At 44.2% G+C, this 21,855-nt stretch overlaps 1 protein-coding gene across 2 annotated transcripts in view; it reads left to right on the top strand.

Moving 5' to 3' along the window:
- The window catches only part of Znf10 (zinc finger protein 10), a 28,748-nt gene extending 7,647 nt beyond the window's left edge, over positions 1–21,101 (top strand). Inside the window, exons 1-6 of one of the 2 annotated variants that reach the window (XR_003302690.2) lie at positions 3,414–3,455; positions 6,031–6,059; positions 8,187–8,313; positions 8,614–8,706; positions 16,338–19,055; positions 20,859–21,101. Coding sequence is in view for 1 of the 2 variants with exons in the window: in XM_026409669.2 (XP_026265454.2) it covers positions 3,423–3,455; positions 8,187–8,313; positions 8,614–8,706; positions 16,338–17,788 (1,704 nt within the window). In the remaining variant the exon portion in view is untranslated. Of the gene's footprint in view, positions 1–2,558; positions 2,714–3,377; positions 3,456–6,030; positions 6,060–8,186; positions 8,314–8,613; positions 8,707–16,337; positions 19,415–20,858 lie in introns of those variants that run through there. The other variant, XM_026409669.2, reaches the window with a different exon arrangement.
- Positions 21,102–21,855: the final 754 nt, after the last annotated feature.

Below are 21,855 nucleotides of genomic sequence, written 5' to 3'. Positions count from 1 at the left end.
GATAGTACCTGAAGTTTACACAGGCCGGAAGGAGGGGAAGACTACTTCCTAGTGTGCCAGGGCCTATCAGGAAGGTCTTGCTGCAGTCGTGGGAAATATTCAGCACTGGCTAACTACTGCTGACTCCTCCTAGCAGATTGTAAAGTAAGACCCAGAAAGATCAAGCTCTTTCCAAGTGACCTAACTGCATCCTAAAACAACACTCAAGATTTATATTGCATGTAATGCAATAAAATCCGCAACATCTGCCATCCAAAGATTACAAAGCAGGCAAAGAGGAGAACGCGGCCCTTAATTAGGACAGTAATGAGGTGACACTGACCTAGATTGACACAGACACTGGAATCAGCAGAGGAGGGCAATGCAACTGTTAGAGTCATTTCATACTGTCAAGAAGGTCATAGAAGCCAGTGATGCACCTGTATCCCCGCTACATGAGGCTCAGGCAGGAAAATCACAAGCTTGAGGCCACCCATAGCCACTTAGCAAGACCCTGTCTCAAGGGCTGGGAGTGTTAGCTCAGTGGCAGAAGTGCCTGGTTTCAGTGACTTTTATATATTTACTGTTTTTTTTTTTTGTTGTTGTTGTTGTTCTAGAGAGTACACCTTTATATTAAAAAAAAAAACAAGACAAATCAAAAAACCACACTAAAGAGAAATAGGAGGTATAAAAGAAGAACTTCATCGAGAATCTAGGGAGAAAAATCTATATTATCTAAAAGGAAAATACAATGGATTAACAACACATCAGACTTATAGGAGAAATGATTGATGAGTTTAAAGGCATGGCAATAAAGCTGTCCAAAGTGAAATGCAGAAAGAAAAGGAAGCCAAAAGAAAAAAAAGGAATGCTTTATTGAGCTGTGGACAATGGCCGGTTGCCCACTGTGTGAACATGTATGTGCCCCACAAGCAGATTTTAGTCAATGACGGCGAAAAATAGGACAGTGTGATACAATGGAGCTGGAAAACGGCTGTTGTCTAATGATAGGACAACCTAGTGCCACTGTGGTGGCAACACAGTGCGCCTCTTGGAGAAACAGCAGGTGGGTTGGGGTGACTTGGGGGCAGAGCACTTGCCTTCCTTTTGCAAGGCCCCACACTGTGTTTGACCCCAGCACCATACACACAGGTAGCATGTGCAGGTGTACAGTGCATGAGACTTGGTAATAAATGACTTTGCTAAGTATGGATTTGCTGTTCTTTTTAATTGTTATTTTAGAGAGTATACCTTCTTGTAAAGGTGAAAAATATAAGGCATGCTAGGCTAAGCTGGCAGCAGCTTTACACATAGGTTGCTTAGGTGTTGTCTATGATGGTCACACAATAACAAGATCACCTAACATGCAGTTCTCAGAACAGATCCCTGTTGAACAGTGATAATGTGGGCTGTGGTCATTATACCGAAGGAGAGGAGAGTAAGGAAGAAAAACATGAACAGCTCCTCGGGAGGCTGAAGTAGGATCCCAAGTTTGAGGCCAGCCTGGGTAACTTAGCAACACTGCATCTCAAAAAAATAAAGATGGGCTTGGGGAGGCTGAGGCAGGAGGATCACAAGTTGGAGGCTAGTCTCAGCAATTTAGTGAGACCCTGTCTCAAAAAAGCGCTGGAGATGTGGCTCAGTGGTTTAAGTGCACCAAATTCAGTCCTGGGGATGTAATTCGGTGGTAGAGTTCTTAACCTAGCACATTTTTGGTGAATTCTCTCTCCAGTACTGAAAAATGGAAACAACAACAACAAAAATCTAAACAACACCAGAAGACCCTGAGTATACTCCCAAAGAAATTGAAAAGGGGAACTCGGATTGATACTTGTCTGCCAGTGTCCATTGAAGCATTATTCACAATAACTGAAAGTTGTAAACAGCCCAGTGTCCCTCAGCAAATGAATGGGTAATGTGGAATGTGTAACAGAGTAGTATTCAGTCAATAAAAAGGAATGAGGTTCTTTTTTATAAATAGTATTGGGGATTGACCCAGGAGTGCTGTACCACTGAGCTACATGCCAGCCCTTTTTATTTTTTGAGACAGATGTCACTAAGATGCCCACGCTGGTCCTGAACTTGTGATCCTCTAGCCTCAGCCTCCTGAGTTGTTGGGATAACAGGCTTGGCTCCTGTGCCTGGCAGGAATGGAGTTCTGATACATGCTGCAATATGGCAAGCTTTGAAAACCTCATGCTAAATGAAATAAATTGGACAAAATGGCAAATATTGTTGGATTCCACTTTCATGAACTATCTAGAATGACAAATTTGTAGATAAAGGTTGTTAGGGGCTTTGAAGAGGGAGGATGGGGAGCTACTGCCTGAGAGATTGGAGTTTCTGTTTTGAGTGATGAAAAGCTGTGGAGTTAGTGGTGATGGCTGTACAACATCGTGGGTGTAACGCTACTGAATTGTGTGCTGGGACACAGCTACATTGGCAAATTGTCATCTGTATTTTACTGCGATTTTTAAAATTATGTAATATACCAAAAGTCATTGAATTGAAAACTTTAAATGAGTGAATTGTATTGTATAGGAGTTGCATCTCAATAAAGCTATTTAAAAAAACCAAAGGTACAGTAAAGACGCCACAGCAATTGCTGCGAGAATTTACAACCACGAGATCTCTTACCACGAACGTTGAAGAGCGCCTTCAGGGAGAAGGACCTGAGAACAGATGGAGAGCTGGCCCCGTGCTGAGGAGCAAACAGCCTGGTGATGGTAATTAGGTATGTGTGTGATGTTCTCCTTAATGTTTAAGTCCCTCTAGGAGGAAGTTGACCATGTGGGTTTCTTGTTACTGTGTAACAAGTACCAGGTGCCTGGCACCTTCACACAGCACTCTGCTCACAGTTCTGCAGGCCAGCAGCTCTGCGTGGCAGTGTCCTCTACTCAGGGTTGCCAGAGGCTTAGCTCAAGGGCCTGCAGGACCAAGTGCTCCTCTGGAGGCTGTGGCAGGGTTCATTTTCTTGTCCCTCTTCCATGAAGGCTGTGGGCCGGATGCTGCCCTTGGCTCCCTGGAGCCTGCACTCCTGTCCATGCTGCACTTCCCTCCGGGTGCTTCAGGCCTCTGCTTCTTTCTGTAAACAGCAGGAGGGGACTTGTTTCTTATTTCTAAAGTGCGAATGTCAAGTCAGTTTATTTATTGCTTTTTTTTTTTTTTACCTCAAAAGAGGATCTGTAGTGGTAGGTAGAACCATCCAGTCCCGAATTAGTTTTAGCATGGTACTCCAGAGATTAAGGGGTCCCTTTTATGTAACCCCGCCTGTAATCTTGGGAAGTTTCAGGCATTGTGTGTTATTTTTCTGTGTGGTGGGTCTTTGACACCTTTGCACAGTTAAAGAGTCAGCAACCTTGTCTCATGTTTCTCTTTTCCCCAACTTGGGTTTTCAGGACTCTCCTGTTGCTCAGGAAAGTGTTGCCAAGAACAAGGAGGGCATGGAGGCCGCATTGCTGCCTGCCTGGTCCCAGGTATGTTGGGCTGCTTTCCTTGTTGCCCAGTTGGGAACCCCTCTATACCAAGGTTCTGATGCCCTGTGCCCAGGGGCGTAGGAGTTTGCATCCAGGAGACCAGGAGTGTTTTGTCTGCTTTGTTTGTAGATGTAGGTTTGTTTCCTTTAATACAAAACAAACACAACAGCTGGGCTGGAATTGGACCTAGTTGGTAGAATGATCTTTCATCCACACCAGTCATTAAACCCACAGAAGAAGTAGAGTGTTGGTGCCTCACACAGGCTTCCTTGGTCCTGGCTGTTCTGGTGTGATGCTGGTTGTGTGAATTCATCCGTGAGGATCTCCTGTTTGAAGGATCTCAGGGCAGCACAGGTAATTATCAGAGAGAAAACTCCACCAAGGCACAACACAGAGTGCTCAGAGGGATGCACCATCTAGGAGCAGAGCAGCCTGGTTGCATCCTTTATGTGGGCATAGACAGGTGATCTGGGGAGCAGTCAGGAGCAGAACAAATGTTCCTTGCGCAGTAAATGCTCTGGGCAGGAGTTTGGTGTATGCATAGAACACAAGGAGATTTAAATAATTTTAAGGTTCAGGAGAAAACTTGCTGAAATGACATTCACACCAAGACATTAAGAATGATTTATGGGGCTGGAGCTGTGGCTCAGTGGCAGAGCACTTACCTAGCATGTGTGAGGCACTAGGTTTGATCCTCAGCACCACATAAAAACAAACAAACAAACAAACAAAAAAAACAAAGGGATTCTGTCCATTTACAACTACAAAAAAAAAAAAGTCATTTATGATTATCCGCCTAAGCGTGAAGGAAGTGAAGGAAGTGGATTTGTGAGTACCCAGAGTTTTGAGAAAGCATGGCCTGTTTGAAGAACTCTGAGGGGAGAGTGGGCAGTGTGGATCTTGTGCTTGTTGCTGCAGGCCCTCAGAAAAGGCCCTGCAGAACAGACACAGGTCAGTAACTGGCAAGCTGATTGAGCTGAGGGGCTTGCATGTCAATTGTGCTGCTGAGAATGAGAAGCTAGGCTGTGTTGCTGAAAAGTGAGTTAATAAGAAATCACTATGGCTTGATCTTTTCCCCTCCCCTCCCTCCCTCCCTCCCTCTCTTCCTCTCTCCCTCTCTCCCTCTCTCTCTTTTGGTACTGGGGATTGAACTCAGGGGTACTAGACTACTGAACTACATTCCCAGCCCTGTTTTGTATTTTATTTCGAGGCGGGGTCTCACTAAGTTGCTTAACACCTTGCTTTTGCTAAGGCTGGCTTTGAACTCATGATCCTCCTGCCTTAGAGCCCCCAAGCCATTGGGATTACAGGTGTGTGCCACCGTGCCTGGCTTTCCCTTGCTTATTATGGAAATTTCCACAGATATACAATAGTAGAAAAAGTAGTTTGATATGTCAGAGAAGAAGGGCATAAACATTGTTTTTATATTCTCTATTGAAGGACATTTAGGTTAATTCCAGTTTGGAGCAGCTTTCAATAAAGCCCTTTACCTTTTTTTATACATTCGCATGTAGATTTTGGTGTGAGCCTGTTTTCATTCTCCTAGTATTTAGCCAAGAGAATGGCAGGTTAGGTGTTCCCAGAGGCCCTGTGTTGACTTGTTCTCTGGCTTGGTGTGTTGGGGGCAGTTGCACTTTTAAGAGGAGGGGCCTATAGGCCTGTAGGTCCCAAGGCATTGGGGTAGCCCCTCTCAGGGGATTGTGAGCCTCTGTCTCTGGCCCTCTCTTCCTTGCACTTACCTGGCCATAATGTGAATAGGTCCCCACTGCCACACACTCCCACCACAATGCATGGTGCTGCCCCAGGGCCAACTGGCATGGCCTAAGACCTCCAGAAGTGGGAGCCCAAACAAACCTTTTTGTTGTTGATTACCCATGTATTCTGTTAGAGTGACAGCCAGATGACATCGACTATGTGGTGCAAGTAACTTTAACTTGAGGAAATGTGAGCAGCATTTTCCCAAAGTGAGGCATTTTCCATTCCACAGTGGAGAGCAGCAGTCACTCTACATCCTCACTGGTGTTTGGTTTGAAACTTTGCCCTTCCTAATAGGTGTCTGCTTTCTTGCTATGGTTTTAGTTTCCATTTCCCTGATGAATATGACCTTGGACATTTAAAAAAAAATTTTTTTAGTTGTCAATGGACCTTTATTTTATTTATTGATACGTGGTGCTGAGAATCGAACTCAATGCCTCACACATGCTAGGCAAGTGGTCTGCCACTGAGCCACAACCCTTGGTCATCTTTTCATATGAGTATTTACCATTTTTGGTGAAAAGTTTTAGTTTTTTCTGCTCAGTTTTTAACTAGTCTGTTTACTTACTGTTGAGTTTTTACAAAATATATATATTTTTTAGTTACAGATCGACACAATATCTTTATTTTTATTTATTTACTTTTACATGGTGTTGAGGATTGAACCCAGGGCCTCATGCATGTGAGGCAAGTGCTCTACCACTGAGCTACATCCCCAGCCCCTACTGTTGAGTTTAAAAAGAAATTTTCTTTTTTTTTTTTTAGTTGTAGATGGACACAACACATTTATTTTATTTATTTATTTTTATGTGGTGCTAAGGATCGAGCCCAGTGCCTCATATGTGCTAGGTGAGTGCTCTACCACTGAGCCCCAGCCCCAGCCCCTGCATGTTGATATTAATGTGCTTGAATTTAAATGTGTCATTGTGTTTTCTGCATATTCCCCATCCCACCCCCATGCTGCTTTTACATGGTTGTTTTTTAGTATTTCATTTTTATTTATATTTTGACTCTTTAACATTGCATTTTTGTATTTTTAAAGGGTTGTTGTAGAGAATAGAATGTACATACCTAATCTTTTGCAATCTAGACTTAATTTTTACCGCTTCAACTAAAATCTGGAAGCCTTTTAAACACATGCATCCCTTGATTTTCCTCCCTTTGAGTTCATATTGCGTGTGTGTGCATATGTGTTTGTGTCCTTACATATGTTGAAAAACCCCACCGGAAAATGTTGCAGCTTTGCTTTCAACTACCATATATATACTTTTTTATAATTATAAGTTTAATGTTTTTAAAATAGTTTTTAAACCAGTACATAACACTTGTACATATTAATTGGTACCATATAATATTCAATTCACATATATATTGTGTAATGTTTAAGTGAACTTAAACATATTTATCTCCTGAAACACTTATAATTTTTTTATAGTGAAAACTTTGAAAATCCTTTCTTCTAGCTTTTGGAAATGTGCATTATTGTTATATGTGCTCCTTTCTCTATATCCCATATATTTTTGAGTTTAAGGGAAGAAACCCACAACACTGGGCTGGGGTTGTGGCTCAGAGGTATAGAGCTTGCCTAGCACATGGGAGTTGCTGGGTTTGATCCTCAGCATCATATGAAAAAATAAATAAATAAAATAAAGGTATTATGTTCAACTACAACTAAAAAAAAATATTAAAAAAAGAAAGAAACCCATGACACCCAGATATCTACTGTTTTTGTGGTTCATCCTTCATTTCTAAAATTTCAGTTTTCTCTTCAGCATTATTCACTTTTTGCCTGAAGAATATCTTGTAGCACATCTTTTAGGGCAGATCTTCTGACAACAAACTTTGTTGGTTTTACTTCATTTCAAAATGTATATTTCTTGGCATTTCTGAAAGATATTTCCATTAGATGAAAAAATTCTGGCTTAGCCAGGCACAGTGGCACATTCCTGTGATCCCAGGTACTCAGAAGGCTGAGGCTGGAGGATCACAAGTTCAGCGCCAGCCTGTGCAACCTAGCAAGACCTTATATCAAGAGAAAAATTTACAAAAAGAGCTGGGAGTGTAGCTCAGTGGCAGAGCACTTGCCTAGCATGTGTGAAACCCTGGATTCTATCCCCAGTAACACCAAAAGAAAAAAGAAATCTTGTTTTGACATTTCTTTCAGCATTTAAAAACAGGCATATATTCTTCACTCAAGTAGATTTTTTGTCCCCTTTGGTAACAGGGATTGAACCCAGAGGAGCTTAACCACCAAGCACATCCTCAGCCCTTTTTATTTTTATTTTGAGTCAGGGTCTCACTAAGTTGCTTAGAGCCTCACTAAATGACTGAGGCTGACTTTGAACTTGAGATCCTCCTGCCTCAGCTTCTTGAGCTGCTGGAATTGCAGGTGTGTGCTGCTGTGCCAAGCTCCAAATAGATAGTTTTTCTACATATAATCAACACTTCTTTTTGATGAAGCTAGTACAGTCCTTACGTTTGTATATCTTGTTTCCTTCATTAAATTGTTTTGCTACTACTAAAGGATAACTTTCTTCTCCTATCAGTGTTGAGGGAAAATGTTCTGGGTGATTATTTGGGGTCATGAGACATGGCTTGAGTGATGCGCCTCTTGAGCCATGCAGTGTGCTCGACCTCTACTTCCCCCCCTATTTTCTTGCCTTGAATTTAGGTATAAACGGGTTAACTTCTGGTGTCTGATTTTCCCTTCCATAGTTGTTTTAAATAAACTTGGTTTAAATAAAAATGTTTGTTTCTAATCTAAAGCATGACACAGACTTTACTTTTGGATAGTAACTACCTAAGATCCATTCCTTGGGAGACTTGACCCACATACCTCAAAATAAATACTGCTAGCTCCTAGAGCGAGTTGGTCCATCCTCTCCCCACTCAGTGCAGGCAGCCTCCCTTTGCCAGGATCCAAAGGGAGGGCAAATGTATTAATCTGGCTCAGTGCAGATTTGTTTGATTTTGTAGACACTGGTGACCTTCAAGGATGTGCTTGTGGACTTCACTAGAGAGGAGTGGCAGCTGCTAGACCCAGCTCAGCAGGTCATGTACAAAGATGTGATGTTGGAGAACTATGAGAACCTGGTGTCGTTGGGTAAGACTAACCTGTGCTTGAAAACTACTCACTGTGGTGATTTTGGCTTTTCATTGCTTAGTGGCTAAGACCCTGTGGGCTTGGGTTCAGTTACCCGCTTCCTTTGGGGCATTGAGTAGGGTTTTTATATCCCACTTTTGTGGGGAAAAATTGCAAAATTTAAAAAAATGCTTATTTCTTTTGCTAACTCCTTGTAGCCCCAGTGCTGTGGAAGGGTTGGGGTGGGTTTAACTAGGGTTCTTCTCTGTCTACTTTAGAGCTCTCCTGTGCTTACCTGGGCCTTGCTCTTTCCCTGAACAGGGCACCAGCTTCCTAAACCAGAGGTGATCCTGCAGTTGGAGAAAGGGGAAGATCCCTGGCTGGTGGAGAGGGCAGTTCAAGAGTTGTGTCCAGGTGAGCACCAGGCAGGAGCTGCCACAGTGATGTCCACATGGCCTGAGGGGGCACAGCCTCGAGACCGGCTCAGGCTCTCCTCATAGGTCCTCCTTTCTGAGAGAGTGCTAAAGTCTTCTGCCTCCAGTTGTTCTGCATTCTTGGCAGGCTTGTGTTGGCTTGCAGAGACCAAGGTGTTGTTAGACCAGGACGCAAGAAAAGACCACTGACTCCAATTAAAATCAAATTAAAGCAAGCTTATTATTTCGACCGGCCGGGCTGCCTCTCCCTCCCAAAACGGCGGGAACAAGACAGCACTGTAGCTTTCTTGTTGCCCAGCTTTATAGCCCAGAAAGTTACACAAAGTGGGGTTACAGATAACAGAACTCTGACAAGCATCACACTAATGGTAGTTTACATTTTTTTTTTGCTGGCCCCAACATCAGAATTTATGAGGACCATTAGAGCCTCAGAGAGGGTCGTTGTCTGGCCAGGGAAGGCCAAGATTTGTGAGGTGTCACTAAAGTTTCAGAGAGGGCTGCTATCTGGTCAGAGAGCCAGGCATGGGTGAGTTCAAGGCACGGGCAGGCATTCCAAGCAGGTTCAGAATTTGCAGTAATTTATAGTAAAGCCGAAATTATCTTTTCATGGCTTTGTGGCAAGATGGCTCCCAATTTTAATAAAAGATCAGGTTGGGTCTATCAGTGTCTGACTGCTTCACTAAGACTGTCTTCCTGTGGCACACCTTGCTCAGCCCTGCTCCTGTTTGGGGATTATTACCATGAGCTCCACTTACCATGGGGTAATTTTTTCATCTCCCTGACTCTTTCCTTTGTCCTGTGGTCCCTCCACAGAACTCAGCTCTTCTCTGTGAGCTGGCCAGTGGAACTGTCCCCTGCCAGTGTTCTGAGCATTTGTTTCCAGTTATTTGTAAGCTACTCCGGAGGCTCGCAGGCTCCTGCTGGCTTGGCTCCCTCCATTCCAGAAGTGCTGTTCTTAGACCACTTTTCCCACTATAGCTCCGTATTTAATGTTTTTCAACTTACTCATATTTCATTTTAATGTTAGTATTCCTAAAATGAAAATTGTTGTGTAGCTTCCAAAGGTAATTTATTTTCCCAATTCCCTGTGTATTTCTGGGAAATTGGCCTTCTGAGTTAAAAAATAGGAAGTTGTCTCCCAGCTCCCCACCCCCGTGTTCTCAGTCAGTGGTCTTTTTTCTGAGCTCTGAGCTCAGTGCATCTCACGTGTTGCTGTCAGAGTCATGCTGCGGGTACAGTGCTTCTCGCCACGCAGAGGGCCAGCTCACATGCAAGGGGCTCTACGTGGGCTCTCAGGGGACATTAATTTCCCAGTCCCATTAGATTTCTGTCACATTGGAAAGAACTGTTTCTCCACCTCTTCACCAGTACCTGATGTTCACACCTGGAAGGCATTTCCGATGCCTCAATATTTGAGTCTTACGAGTCCTATGAATTCATTGATTTGAGTTATGTGTGTTTTTGGTGTTTTTTTGAGTTCTTTATATATCATGGAGATTAATGCTCTGATGTGCAGGTGGCAAAGATTTTCTCCTGTTCTGTTGGCTCTCTCTTCATGTTCTAGTTTGTTTCCTTTGCTGTGAAGAAGCTTTTAAGTTTGATACCATCCCATTTATTGATTCCTGATTTTACTTCTTGTGCTTTAGGAGTCTCATTGAGGGATTCAGTTCCTAAGTCAACATAATGGAAATTTGGGCCTGCTTTTTCTTCTAGTAGGAACGGGGGTCTCTGGTCTATTGCGTAGGTCTTTGATTCACGCAGAGTTGAGTTTTGTGCAGGGTGAGATATAAAGATTCAGTTTCATTCTGTTACCTGTGGATTTCCCGTTTCCCCAGCACTATTTGTTGAAGAGGCTATCTTTTCTCCAATGTGTGTTTATGGGACCTTGTCTAGTATGCGAAATGACTATATTTATGTGGGTTTGTCTCATGTCTTCTATTTTGTTCCATTGGTCTTCGTGTTTGTTTTGGTGCCAATACCATGCTGTTTTTGTTTCTGTAGTATAATTTAAGGTCTGGTATTATGATGCCTCCTGCTTCACTTTTCTCACTGAGGATTGCTTTGGCTCACTTGTAAGAACTTGATCAGTCAACTGCTTTGGGCCTGGGAGGAAAGCTTTTTCTATTTTCTTTCTTCCTTTTCTTATTTCTTTTATTTTGTGTTCATTCATTCAGCAAGTTTTCCTAGATGTTAACTGACAAGTTTCCAAAAATATCAATCATTAACTAGATTGAGCAGTTTAGATATTTGTTGATAAAATAATTTAGATGTCTATTGATAATTTGTTGTCAAATGAAATATTGAAACTCCATGTTATCAAACACATGGAATTTAAATAAATCTACAAGACTTAATGAACTTCATCATCAAAACCATCAGTGTAATGAACGATGCTTTAGAAATTTTGACTGACAGGTGCTGCAGTTTGATGGTGATGTATTTGCGTAACAGTGTTTCCTGGTAAGTCAGGGTTTCTAGGACACTGGTGATGGAGAGCACCCCACTCGTGCTCAGACACCACACTCAGACTCTTCTTTACCAGTGTGCAACCCCTTCACATCAATGTCCATTTTAGAGTCTTGCAGTTGCCATTTGTAGTTTGAAAAGCCACTCTGAGATTCTCTGATGCCTTGGGTAATGGAAAGAGGACCAAGAATCATCAGGCAAAATAGAAACTACGAACTCTAATGGTCATGAAAATGAGGATATTGGAGTGGGCGTTTAAAAAGAAGTCACCCAGGGAACTGGCTGGGCACATAGATCATGTTGCTCATGTTTGTTTCCTAAAGCTGCCATGAAAAAGTACAAGTTGAGCATCTAATCTGGAAAGTTGAGATCCAAACTACTCTAAAACCTGAAACTCTTTTTCTCCCCCCAGTCCTGGGGATTAAACCCAGGGGTGCTCTACCACCTAGCTACATCCCTGGCCCTTTTTAAATTTTGAGACAGGGTCTCAATTAGTTGTCCAGGCTGATCTCTGCCGCAGTCTGGCTGGGCACAAAATAACCGAGCCGCCACGAGGCACTTGTAGGTTCAAAACAGGAACTCCTTTATTGCCCGAACCCCTTGAAGGCCACCTACCAGGAATCCCCTTGAGAACTCCAAAGTAGCACGAGATCAGCAAGAGCCGCCCTACTGCCCGCCAGTAAAGGTCAAATATACAATACAATCCAGCATCACAGCAATTATATATAGCTTAATTCAAATCATCATCTCAATGGTTCACTGGTCACCTTTCAAACATTCCCTCTGGCAAATGCCAGGCGTCATTCTGTCTGGGCCGTGGCTCTCAACAGACCTCGAACTTGAATTCGTCCTGCCTCAGCCTCCCAAGTAGGTAGGATTACAGGTGTGCACATTGCACCCGCCTGATAAAACCCAGACTTTCTGAGCACTGACATGATGTCAAAAGTGTAGAGTTACTTGGTGTACTGCATGTTGTGGCTCTCAACAGACCTCGAACTTGTATTCGTCCTGCCTCAGCCTCCCAAGTAGGTAGGATTACAGGTGTGCACATTGCACCCACCTGATAAAACCCAGACTTTCTGAGCACTGACATGATGTCAAAAGTATAGAGTTACTTGGTGTACTGCATGTTGTTGTCAATATGAAGGAATGTGATACAATTTATTCAGTCCCCAAGGGAAGCAAAGACTCCCAGCCCACTCAGCTGTGGTATACCTTTTCTAGGTGTGCCTGTGTTCCTTACACAAGCGTGCTCAAAGAGTGCAATAAGATGTGTGTTATCTGGATAATGAATGGCAGGTTTCCAGTTCCCCACATGAGGCCAAGATCTGTGCCCATTGTATACTCTAAGTCTTCTTTACTCTCTGGACTGTGGTGTAAAGGACTTAAGATGTCCGAAAGGCCTGCAGATGCCGCTGTTGATAATGGTGATAAGAAAAAGTGTAAGCATTTGTATCTTTCCACTGTTTATTCTCCCTCCTCCTCCTCCTCCTCCTCCTCCTCCTTCCTTCCTTCTTGCTGCTGCTGTTGTTGCTTCTTCTTCTTCTTCTTCTTTCTTCTTTCTTCTTTCTTCTTTCTTCTTCTTCATTTTGAACCCAGGGCCTACTGCATGCAAGTCAAGCTCTATACCAACTGAGCTGTATCCCCAGCCCCCCAAGCATTTGTGTCTTTCTGTAGCACAAAAGGTGCTACCTGAGAAACTGAACAGCAGTTCAAATGTGAAATATATTACAGAAAAATACGTTGTTGGAATGACCTGAAGGGTCAGAAGGATAGACTGGTGAACGCCATGCTGGAAGTGATGAAAAGAAGGAAAAACCTTGAAAAATAGAAAGAAAACTTAAAATGCATGAACTAAAAATTAAAATGTCTGCAGTATATCAGAAGAATCCAGAAGATGATCAGTATCAGTGAGCATATGCCACATGACAGTGTGCTCAACTCAGTAAACTGAAAATCCAGGGGAACTGGATATTCATGGTTGGTTGCAGAAATTAAGAAAAGACAGCTATATATTTTAAAGATTGGCAGTGATAAAGCATCTACTGATGCCCAAGCAGGGGGACATTCACAGAAGAGCTGGCCAAGGTTGGCACTGGTGGAAGCTGTCACTATCCTGCTGCCAGAACAAGTCTGTCATGCTACTATCCCCATGAGAAGCCCCCGCAGGACCCAGGAACCAACAGAACCAAGGCTGGGATGTGCTGATGAGCAGCTTGCCCAGCTCTCTGCAGACCTGCTGCAAGTGAGGAAAGCTCTAATACTCCCTGTTTTAAAGGATCCGGTTTCTTGCCAGGCCATTGTTATGCCAATAAAAAGGCATGGATTGCCAGGAATGTATTTCTGATTGATTTCATAAGGATTTTGCTCCAGTGGCTCAAGTCACCTTGGGGAAGCTGCACTGGTTTCTTGCAAGCCTTAGTTCTTCCTTGGTAATCGAGCTGCTTATCTTGTTGAGACTCTTCAGAAACAGTGTTTGTGCTATGTCCTTTCCCTAAATGTGACTGCATCACTCCAGCCTTGCCTTGGGTCTGTAGTGCTGTAGATCACTGAAGAATGAGCAGAGCAAGTGCTGGTAGTAGGGAACAGAGATGGGTGTGGAACATTTTCCAGGGAGTTTAGTAGGCGGCCGCCATATGCACTGCGCCTGCACCTTTTTGTTTTTGTTCTTTTTTACCGTGTTATTGACATGTTGTATTTTTCACTCTTAAGTCCTTACGTGTGAATAGTGTAAGAAAATGATTGCTGTAGCACAGATTCACTCAGGACAGTGGTAGTGCCAAGCAGCCATAGGTTTCCCCAGGGTGTGGAGACAGTCATCTTTGCTTACTTCCCTGCTTTCTCTCTTCCTTCCCTTCCCTTCTCCACCACAGAGCTATGTCCCCAGCCCTTTTATTTAAATATTTTTTTTTTTTAGTTGTTGATGGACCTTTATTTTGTTTACTTATATGTGGTGCTGAGAATTGAACCTAGTGCCTCATGCATGCAGGCAAGCATGCTACCAATGAGCCACAACCTCAGTCCCAATGTCCCCAGCCCTTTTATGTTTCATTTCAAGGTAGGGTCTTGCTAAGTTTCCCAGGCTGACCTTGAACTTGGATATACTCCTGCTTTGGCCTGCCCGACACCTTTGTTTTCTGATGGTTCAGTGTATCCAAACTTTGTTTCATGCACAACATTATTAAAAATATTGTGTGCTAGGCACTGTGGCACACACCTGTAATTTATTGGTTCAGAAGGCTGAGGCAGGAGGATTGCAAGTTCAAAGCCATCTTCAGCAACTTAGCAAAGCCCTAAGCAATTTAGTGAGACCCTGTCTCATAGTAAAAAAATAAAAAGGTTGAGAATATGGCTTAGTGGTTAAGTGCCCCTGGGTTCAATCTCTGGGGTGTGTGTGTGTGTGTGTGTGTATATATATATATACACACACACACATATATATATATATATATATATATATATATATACACACACATATACACACATACATACATACACACTCATACATATATGTATACATATATATAGATTTATATAAAATATGTATATATGTATAGATCTATCTACGTACCTACGTATGTCTGTATGTATTTATATATAGTAAAAAATTGTCTTCAGGCTGTGTGTGTAAGGTATATATGAAACATAAGTGACTTTTGTTTTTAGGCATAGTCCCATCCCCAAAATATTTTGTTATGTATGTGTGGATATTCTAACATATGAAAAAATCCAAAATTCAAAATACTTTTGAGTTTTAAGAGATAAGAGATGCACAAATTGAACCAGAAACCAGGTGATTTAAAATTGAACTTTACTTCTTATGGTTCTGGAGGCTTAAAAGTTCAAAATCAAGGTGCCATTGGGGGCATGTCAGACCTCTAGGAGAGGGTTCTTCCTGCCTCTTCTAGCGCCTCACAGCCAGGGGCTCCCGAGCTTGTGGTGAACCACTCCATGTGGTGGCCACTCACATCTGTTTCTGGGTCTTTTCTTTTATAAGCTCACCAGTCATATTGAATTAGGAGCCAATGTACTACAGTACTGCCTCATTTAACTACTTCCATCTACAGTGGTCCTATTTCTAAGTAAGGCCACATTCCGAATTATTGGGCATCAGGACTTAACCACATCTCCTTAGGGGGTACAGTTCCTCCTTATTTGTGTAAGAAGTGGAATTGTATAAGTAGTGTGTTTTGTTTTTTAGATTTGGAACCAAACATTTTACCTAAAAGGTATTGACAAACAAATGTCACACTTAAATAGGGGAAATAATTTGTGTTAATATCAATAGACAGCAGGTAGGCAGAAAGTCTAGGAGATGATGGGAAAGACTTGAGGTTCTGAGTTAGTTTTCTTTAGTGATTATCATATATAAATTGTTAATCTTGATGTCTGTGTTATTTTTCTGTCACTATAGAAGAGTACCTGAGGTACCTGAGTGGCTCATGCCTGTAATCCCAGTGATTTGGGAGTCTGAGGCCAGGAGAATTGCAAGTTCAAGTTGGCCTCAGCAACTTAGTGAGCACCTGTCTCAAAAAATGGAAGTGGCTAGGGATGTGGCTCCATGGTAAAAAGCTCCTGGGTTCAATTCCCAGACCCCCAACCAAAAAAACCCACTTGAGATAGTTAATTACAGTTGTGAAGGTTCCAATCTATAGCCAGGCAGGCCCATGACACCTTGTCTCTGGGGAATGGTACTCTGTTGGCAGGAGCAAACGGTGAACAGAGCCCCACTTCAGCAGGAAGAGACCCGAGTCCCCTTGTCCCCTCCAGGGCACACCATGACCTCAAGACCTTCTATGAGGCCTTCCCAAGGCTTTGCCACCTCCAAGTGCTTTTGCCCTGAGACCGTGCTTGCACAGGATTCATGTCCTGTGAAGGGGAAGCTTAGCAGTGTGTGGGCACCCCGTCTGGCATTTTCCTCTTCCTGCCACTGCTGCATCTTGGTCCCAGTGGTTGTGCACAGCCGCACCTCCCCTTCATGTGTTTCTTCTGTGTGCGCGGCGTGGCGCTTGGCTGCTCACCCATCTCCTCTCTCCCGCATGACCCTGAAGGCAGCTCTATACTCCTACGGCTTCTGACTCCGTGTACTCCCCACCATTCCTAACCTGAGCACTTTAATTGAAGAGAGCTTTTCATTTCTTTCAGATTTGGATACTAAAGTTGAAATGAAATCACCTGTTTCCAGTAAGAACATTTCTCAAGATAAAAAACCCTGTGGCATTAAAGTAGAAGGAATGGCAAGGAAGGATCTCTGGTATCTGTCATTGGAAGACATGTGGAAATGTGAAGACCCGTTGGGCAAGTATCGGGAGAATCAAGACAGACATTTGAGGCAAGTGGCCTTCACCCCAAAGAAAGTCTTTCCTCCAGGCAGGGTCTGTGAGAGTGGTAAGTATGAGGGCAGCTGCCTCCTTCCTGCTCAGCTGGTGCTGAGGGAGTATTTCCACACACGGGGCTCAGATGAGAGAAGCATGAAACATGACCTGGCATTTAGGGGGCATCAGGGGCACTGCGTGGGTGACAGTGGGGAGTGTGGCCAGGCCTTCTGCAAAAACATCCACCTAATTGAGTGTGCGAGAGCTCGCACAGGAGGCCAACCCTGCAAGTGCCCTGCTGGCAGCAGTCCTCTTGATCCCGGAGCATCCCTCCACGTGTCTCCGGGCACACACAGGGAGAAGCCCTATGAGTGTAAGGAGTGTGGAAAGTTCTTCAGCTGGCGCTCCAATCTTACCAGACACCAGCTCATTCACACTGGAGAGAAACCCTTTGAATGTAAAGAGTGTGGAAAGTCCTTCAGCCGGAGTTCCCACCTTGTTGGGCATCAGAAGACGCACACTGGCGAGGAGCCCTATGAGTGTAAAGAGTGTGGAAAGTCCTTCAGCTGGTTCTCCCATCTGGTCACCCACCAGAGGACACACACTGGGGACAAACTGTACACATGCGGTCAGTGTGGAAAATCCTTTGTCCACAGTTCCAGGCTCATTCGGCACCAAAGGACACATACAGGAGAGAAGCCCTACGAATGCCCCGAATGTGGGAAGGCCTTCCGACAGAGCACGCACCTCATTCTGCATCAGAGAACTCATGTCCGAGTGCGGCCCTACGAGTGCAGTGAGTGTGGGAAGTCCTACAGCCAGAGGTCCCACTTGGTGGTGCACCACCGGATCCACACTGGCCTCAAGCCTTTCGAATGTAAGGACTGTGGGAAGTGCTTTGGTCGCAGCTCGCACCTCTTCTCACATCAGAGGACCCATACTGGAGAGAAGCCTTACGAGTGTCACGACTGTGGAAAGTCCTTCAGCCAGAGCTCTGCCCTCATCGTGCACCAGAGAATCCACACTGGGGAGAAGCCCTACGAGTGCTGCCAGTGTGGGAAGGCCTTCATCCGCAAGAATGACCTTGTGAAGCACCAGAAGACCCACGCTGGAGAGGAGACCTATAGGTGTCAGCGGTGTGGCCTCGCCCTCAGCCAGGACTCCCCCTGTGTTGTCCATCAGGTAGGGCATACTGGGGAGCAGTTCTTCACCTGCCATCAGTGTGGGGCTGAGCTTGCAGGAAGCCCTGCCCTCACCTGCATTCCAGACAAGGCGTACTAGGAAGCAAGGGCTGGTGTGGTCACTGTAGGGCATCCTTTACCCAAAGCTTTGCAGAACACCTGGAGAGAAGCTCTGCACATGGACATATGTGGAGTCAGGTATGGTGGCTAATCCTGTGATCCCAGCTACTCTGGAGGCTGAGGCAGAAGGATTGCAAGTTCAAGACCAAGCTCAGCAACAGTGCAACCCTGTCTCAAAATAAAGAATAACTTTAAAAAGGTTGGGGTGCAGCAGAGCATTCCTAGTTTCCATACCCAGTACCCCCCTAAAAAGGTCCTGGAGTAGGAAAAATCCACTAATTTCATTTCAGTACACAAGTCCAATTTTCTGAAGCATTATTGACCAACTGAAAGTGCTATCCTGAGGAGGAGCTGTGAGGGTGGTGGTTGGGGATGATCCAGCCTCATTGCTGTCCTCAGAAGGAGAAGAGACGAGGGTACCTGTGTGGGGAGTGGCTTGCTGAGAACGAGAACAGCTGGGCTGCTGCATCAAGCTGGCAAGACGCACTCCCTTGGCCAGGTGCTTCTCAGTGGTACTTCTGAGGTTGACGTCTTGGCTAGGCCACACTTTGGTTAGCAGCAAGGAAAATGCCTCTCATGTCAAACAGTAAAGAACACATTTATACTACTGGTGATAACTCATTTTTAAATACAGTTCCACGAGGGCAAGAATTCCGTGGAAAAATGAGAAAGTCTCGGTAAATGGGAAAAACTGACGTGTTAGTTTATGGGATTTGAGCTTTATAGTCTATTCAGTGTTGCTGAAATAATTGTTAAGACATCTTAAAGTGCTCAGAAAGGACATCTAGTTTCTTCAGTATCCAGGAAGCTTGAGGACTACCTGCTGGCCAAGGTTCCTATTGATTCTAAATTGTTTGGGGCCTTAGAGTTCCACTGTTTGCAAAAAGGTGCTGAACGTTCCTAAGCATTTTAAAATGCAGCAGTTCTCTGGATGTGGAGACTTAGAGGATTGTTGGGCATTTGGATACTTAAGGGAGGGTCACCACTGGATCAGGAGCAGGAACCTGGGCAATATTCAGAGCACATGTGTGCACCAGACAACCCAGCACTGCTGAATCCTTTCAATTTGTAGAGGAGACTTATTGCCTGAGGGCATGTACTCCAGCTGGAATGCCCAGGGTGAAATCCCACCTCTTTCCCTGACTAGCTGGTGTTCGTGGGCATCTGCTTGGCTTCTCTCTGTCTGAAGTGCAGACAGCCTCCCAGCAAGCTGGAGATGAGGGGAGCACATACCTTGGATCATCGAGGTGAGTGTTTGAGAGTGAGTGTGACAGCTTAGAAGAGGGCCTCACGTGTGCCAAGTTCTTTGTCACCATTACCGTGATTCTTAATATATTCCCCCACTGAATGTTACTTGTCACCTAATTTACATGTGCTTGTTGCTTCCTGGGTTCTCAGGTGCCTGACAACCACCTGCTGACCAAGGTTCCTATTGATTCTAAATTTTCTGGGGCCATAGAGTTCCACTCACACATGCTTTTCCCTTTTGCCTAAGTCAGAATTTACCTGTGAAAGTTACTGACAATTACTGGGATTATGGATTAATTCCTGAGGATCAGTAACAGCTTTTAATATTGTATGCAAAATTGTTTTGTTGGTACAGAGGTCTTCTAGGGGGAAGACCCCAATCTTCAGATTCTCTGGTAAGTCCATTACCCAAAAAAGATTCAGGAATAGGATCTGCTTTAATTTTCTGTTTCATTCTATAAATGAATCTCTTTGTGTGTTGTGAAAAGTGTCAAAGTGAAGTAGCTTGAGTCAACCCTAATAAAAAAATAAAGCCACGAGGTTGTGAAGGAAGAGCTATCACGCATGATTGCCTGGTAGTGACTTTGATAAGATGCTCAGAGAGCCACATGTGCACTCAGAGGCCACGAGGCTTCACACAGATGGCCCTTCACGGGGATGCCTGCCCAGAGGCTGTGTTCAGCCTTGGAGTGACGTCACCTTGCTGTTCATGGTTATGGCCAGTCATCTTTCAAAGTACATGGTGTCCTTGTTTTTGCCTTTCAAAACCTCCCCTTGCTGCCACCTCCATGAGTACATCTGCAGTTTACTGTGACACACATTTTCCTATTGCAGTGCTGCTCCCAAGCAACAGTTGCCTTGGCTTCAGTTTCGCTGTGTGCTTTTCAGTTAGCAGTGGGAACTGACCATGGTTTGCTATTTTATAGCACAGGCGATGCTCAGATGGCTGAATGATAACATTGCAGAGACAAGTAGGTTGTGATCTCTCCTGGGAAGAACTAGGATGGTGGCTGGAATCAGAGTCTTGTAAAGGAGCCCAGCCCCTCATAACTTGTGCTTTGTGATAAAGTGGGGAGAACATCAGTGGTGGCAGAGCCAGTCAGATCCAGGGCTGCTCATTTCCCCATGCTTTTTCACACACAGTGTGCTCCTGTCTGCGGTTTTCATTACGGCTGTAGTTCTTCACAGGAATGTCAGATAGCCCTTTAAGTGGGCCTCGGGTTTTCTGATACCTGTGGCTGGTGTTCCTCAACCTTTCAGGGAGGATACTACTAATACCTGCTTCAGAGGGCTGTTGTGTGGACTGACATGACATGCAAGCCACACCTGGTAGGTGCATTTGTGAGGGCTGTGGGTAGTTCTGCTGACAGCACCTGACAGGTGTCTAGCTGAAGTGTTGCTTACAACAGTGCATCATTTGCAAAATAATAAAAAGTGCCCAATAGCAGAACAGTCATACATGGCTTAACCATGGTGTGGCCCGTCATGTACCAGAAGTCTGACAGCATTGGAAAGTGTCAGTGCTGCCACACACTGTGAAGAAAGCTCGAGCAGGGTCACCATGGAGCGAGGACAGCTGCTTAAGTGAACTGCCTCCTTAGACAGCAGACGGTGTCACCCAGACCGACCAGTGTGTGGAAAGTTTACCTTCCTGCTGGGAGAACTGGAGTTTGCTCTTCTTTCTTTCATTCTACTTTTAAATTTACTTTTCTATTCTTGACAAAGTCTCCTTGAGGAACATAAGCTAGTTTTAGAATCAGGAAAACAGTCCCCTCAGTGATATAATTTTTTTTTCTCTTCAGAAACTCATGTTTGCGAGTAATCTTGATGAGGAACTTGATCAAGGCCACAGGAAAGGAAGCTGGCTCTCAGTCCATGTACCACAGCAGAGGCATGCAGTGTTAGGGGGCCCAGGGAGCAGGCGCAGTCTGCAGTTAGTGAGAGATGCTGCCAGAAGATGGCAGGTAGACGGTGAGCATGGGAAGTGCAGGGGCACGAGCCAGCTGCCCTCCTATGAAGCACCTGCCTAGCCATGCAGGGCCTGGGCTCAGTCCCAGCACCACATAAAAGAAGAGTGTCCCTGCCATAGCCAAGGTTTGGAAGCTCAGTGTGGTGGTGCTCCACAGATTAGTCTTTTTAGATTTAGAGGCATTCATATGGAAATTGACAAAGTAATCAGAAATTTAAATGGCAATGAGAAGGGCCTAGAAAAACAAAAGAATTTCTGAAGAAGAAAAAAGTTGATTCAAGACCAGCTTGAGCAACTTTGGAGACCCTGTTTGAAAATGAAAGGAGGCTGCCTAGCACTTGCAGAAACCTGGTTCAAGATAGTCCTGCCAAATGAGTGAACAACAACAAAACCCCCAAATATGATGGCTGCACTATCTGATTTCACAGCTTTACCACAGAACTATGTTAGTAGTACTGTGTATTATTGGCATCAGCCTGGGTATGTAAGTAAGTCAGTAAGACGCGAAGTCTAGAAACCAGTCTACACCTAGATTCTCCAGTTTTGAATAAAGTGTCCAAATAATTTGGTGTAGGAAAGAGTTTTCAATGAATGCTGCTGAAATAACTAGGTATTTGCGTGGGGGCAGAGAAAGACTCCCCTTACTTCAAGGTACATAGAAGAAGTAACTTGGAATGTATCACAGAGCTGAATATGAATACTGATAGTGAAGGTATCTAGGAAAAATACTTATGATAATAGTGTAGGGGAAGATTTCTCAGCACCAAAAGCACAAGTTTTACATAGAAGAAAACTGAAAAAAAAAAAAAAAAAAGAACAGCCAGGCACAG

This window comes from Urocitellus parryii, chromosome 3 (assembly GCF_045843805.1).
Source record: "Urocitellus parryii isolate mUroPar1 chromosome 3, mUroPar1.hap1, whole genome shotgun sequence".
NCBI lineage: Eukaryota > Metazoa > Chordata > Mammalia > Rodentia > Sciuridae > Urocitellus > Urocitellus parryii.
Note: the sequence above shows the minus strand (reverse complement) of the source record. Positions and strands in the feature narration are given on the sequence as shown.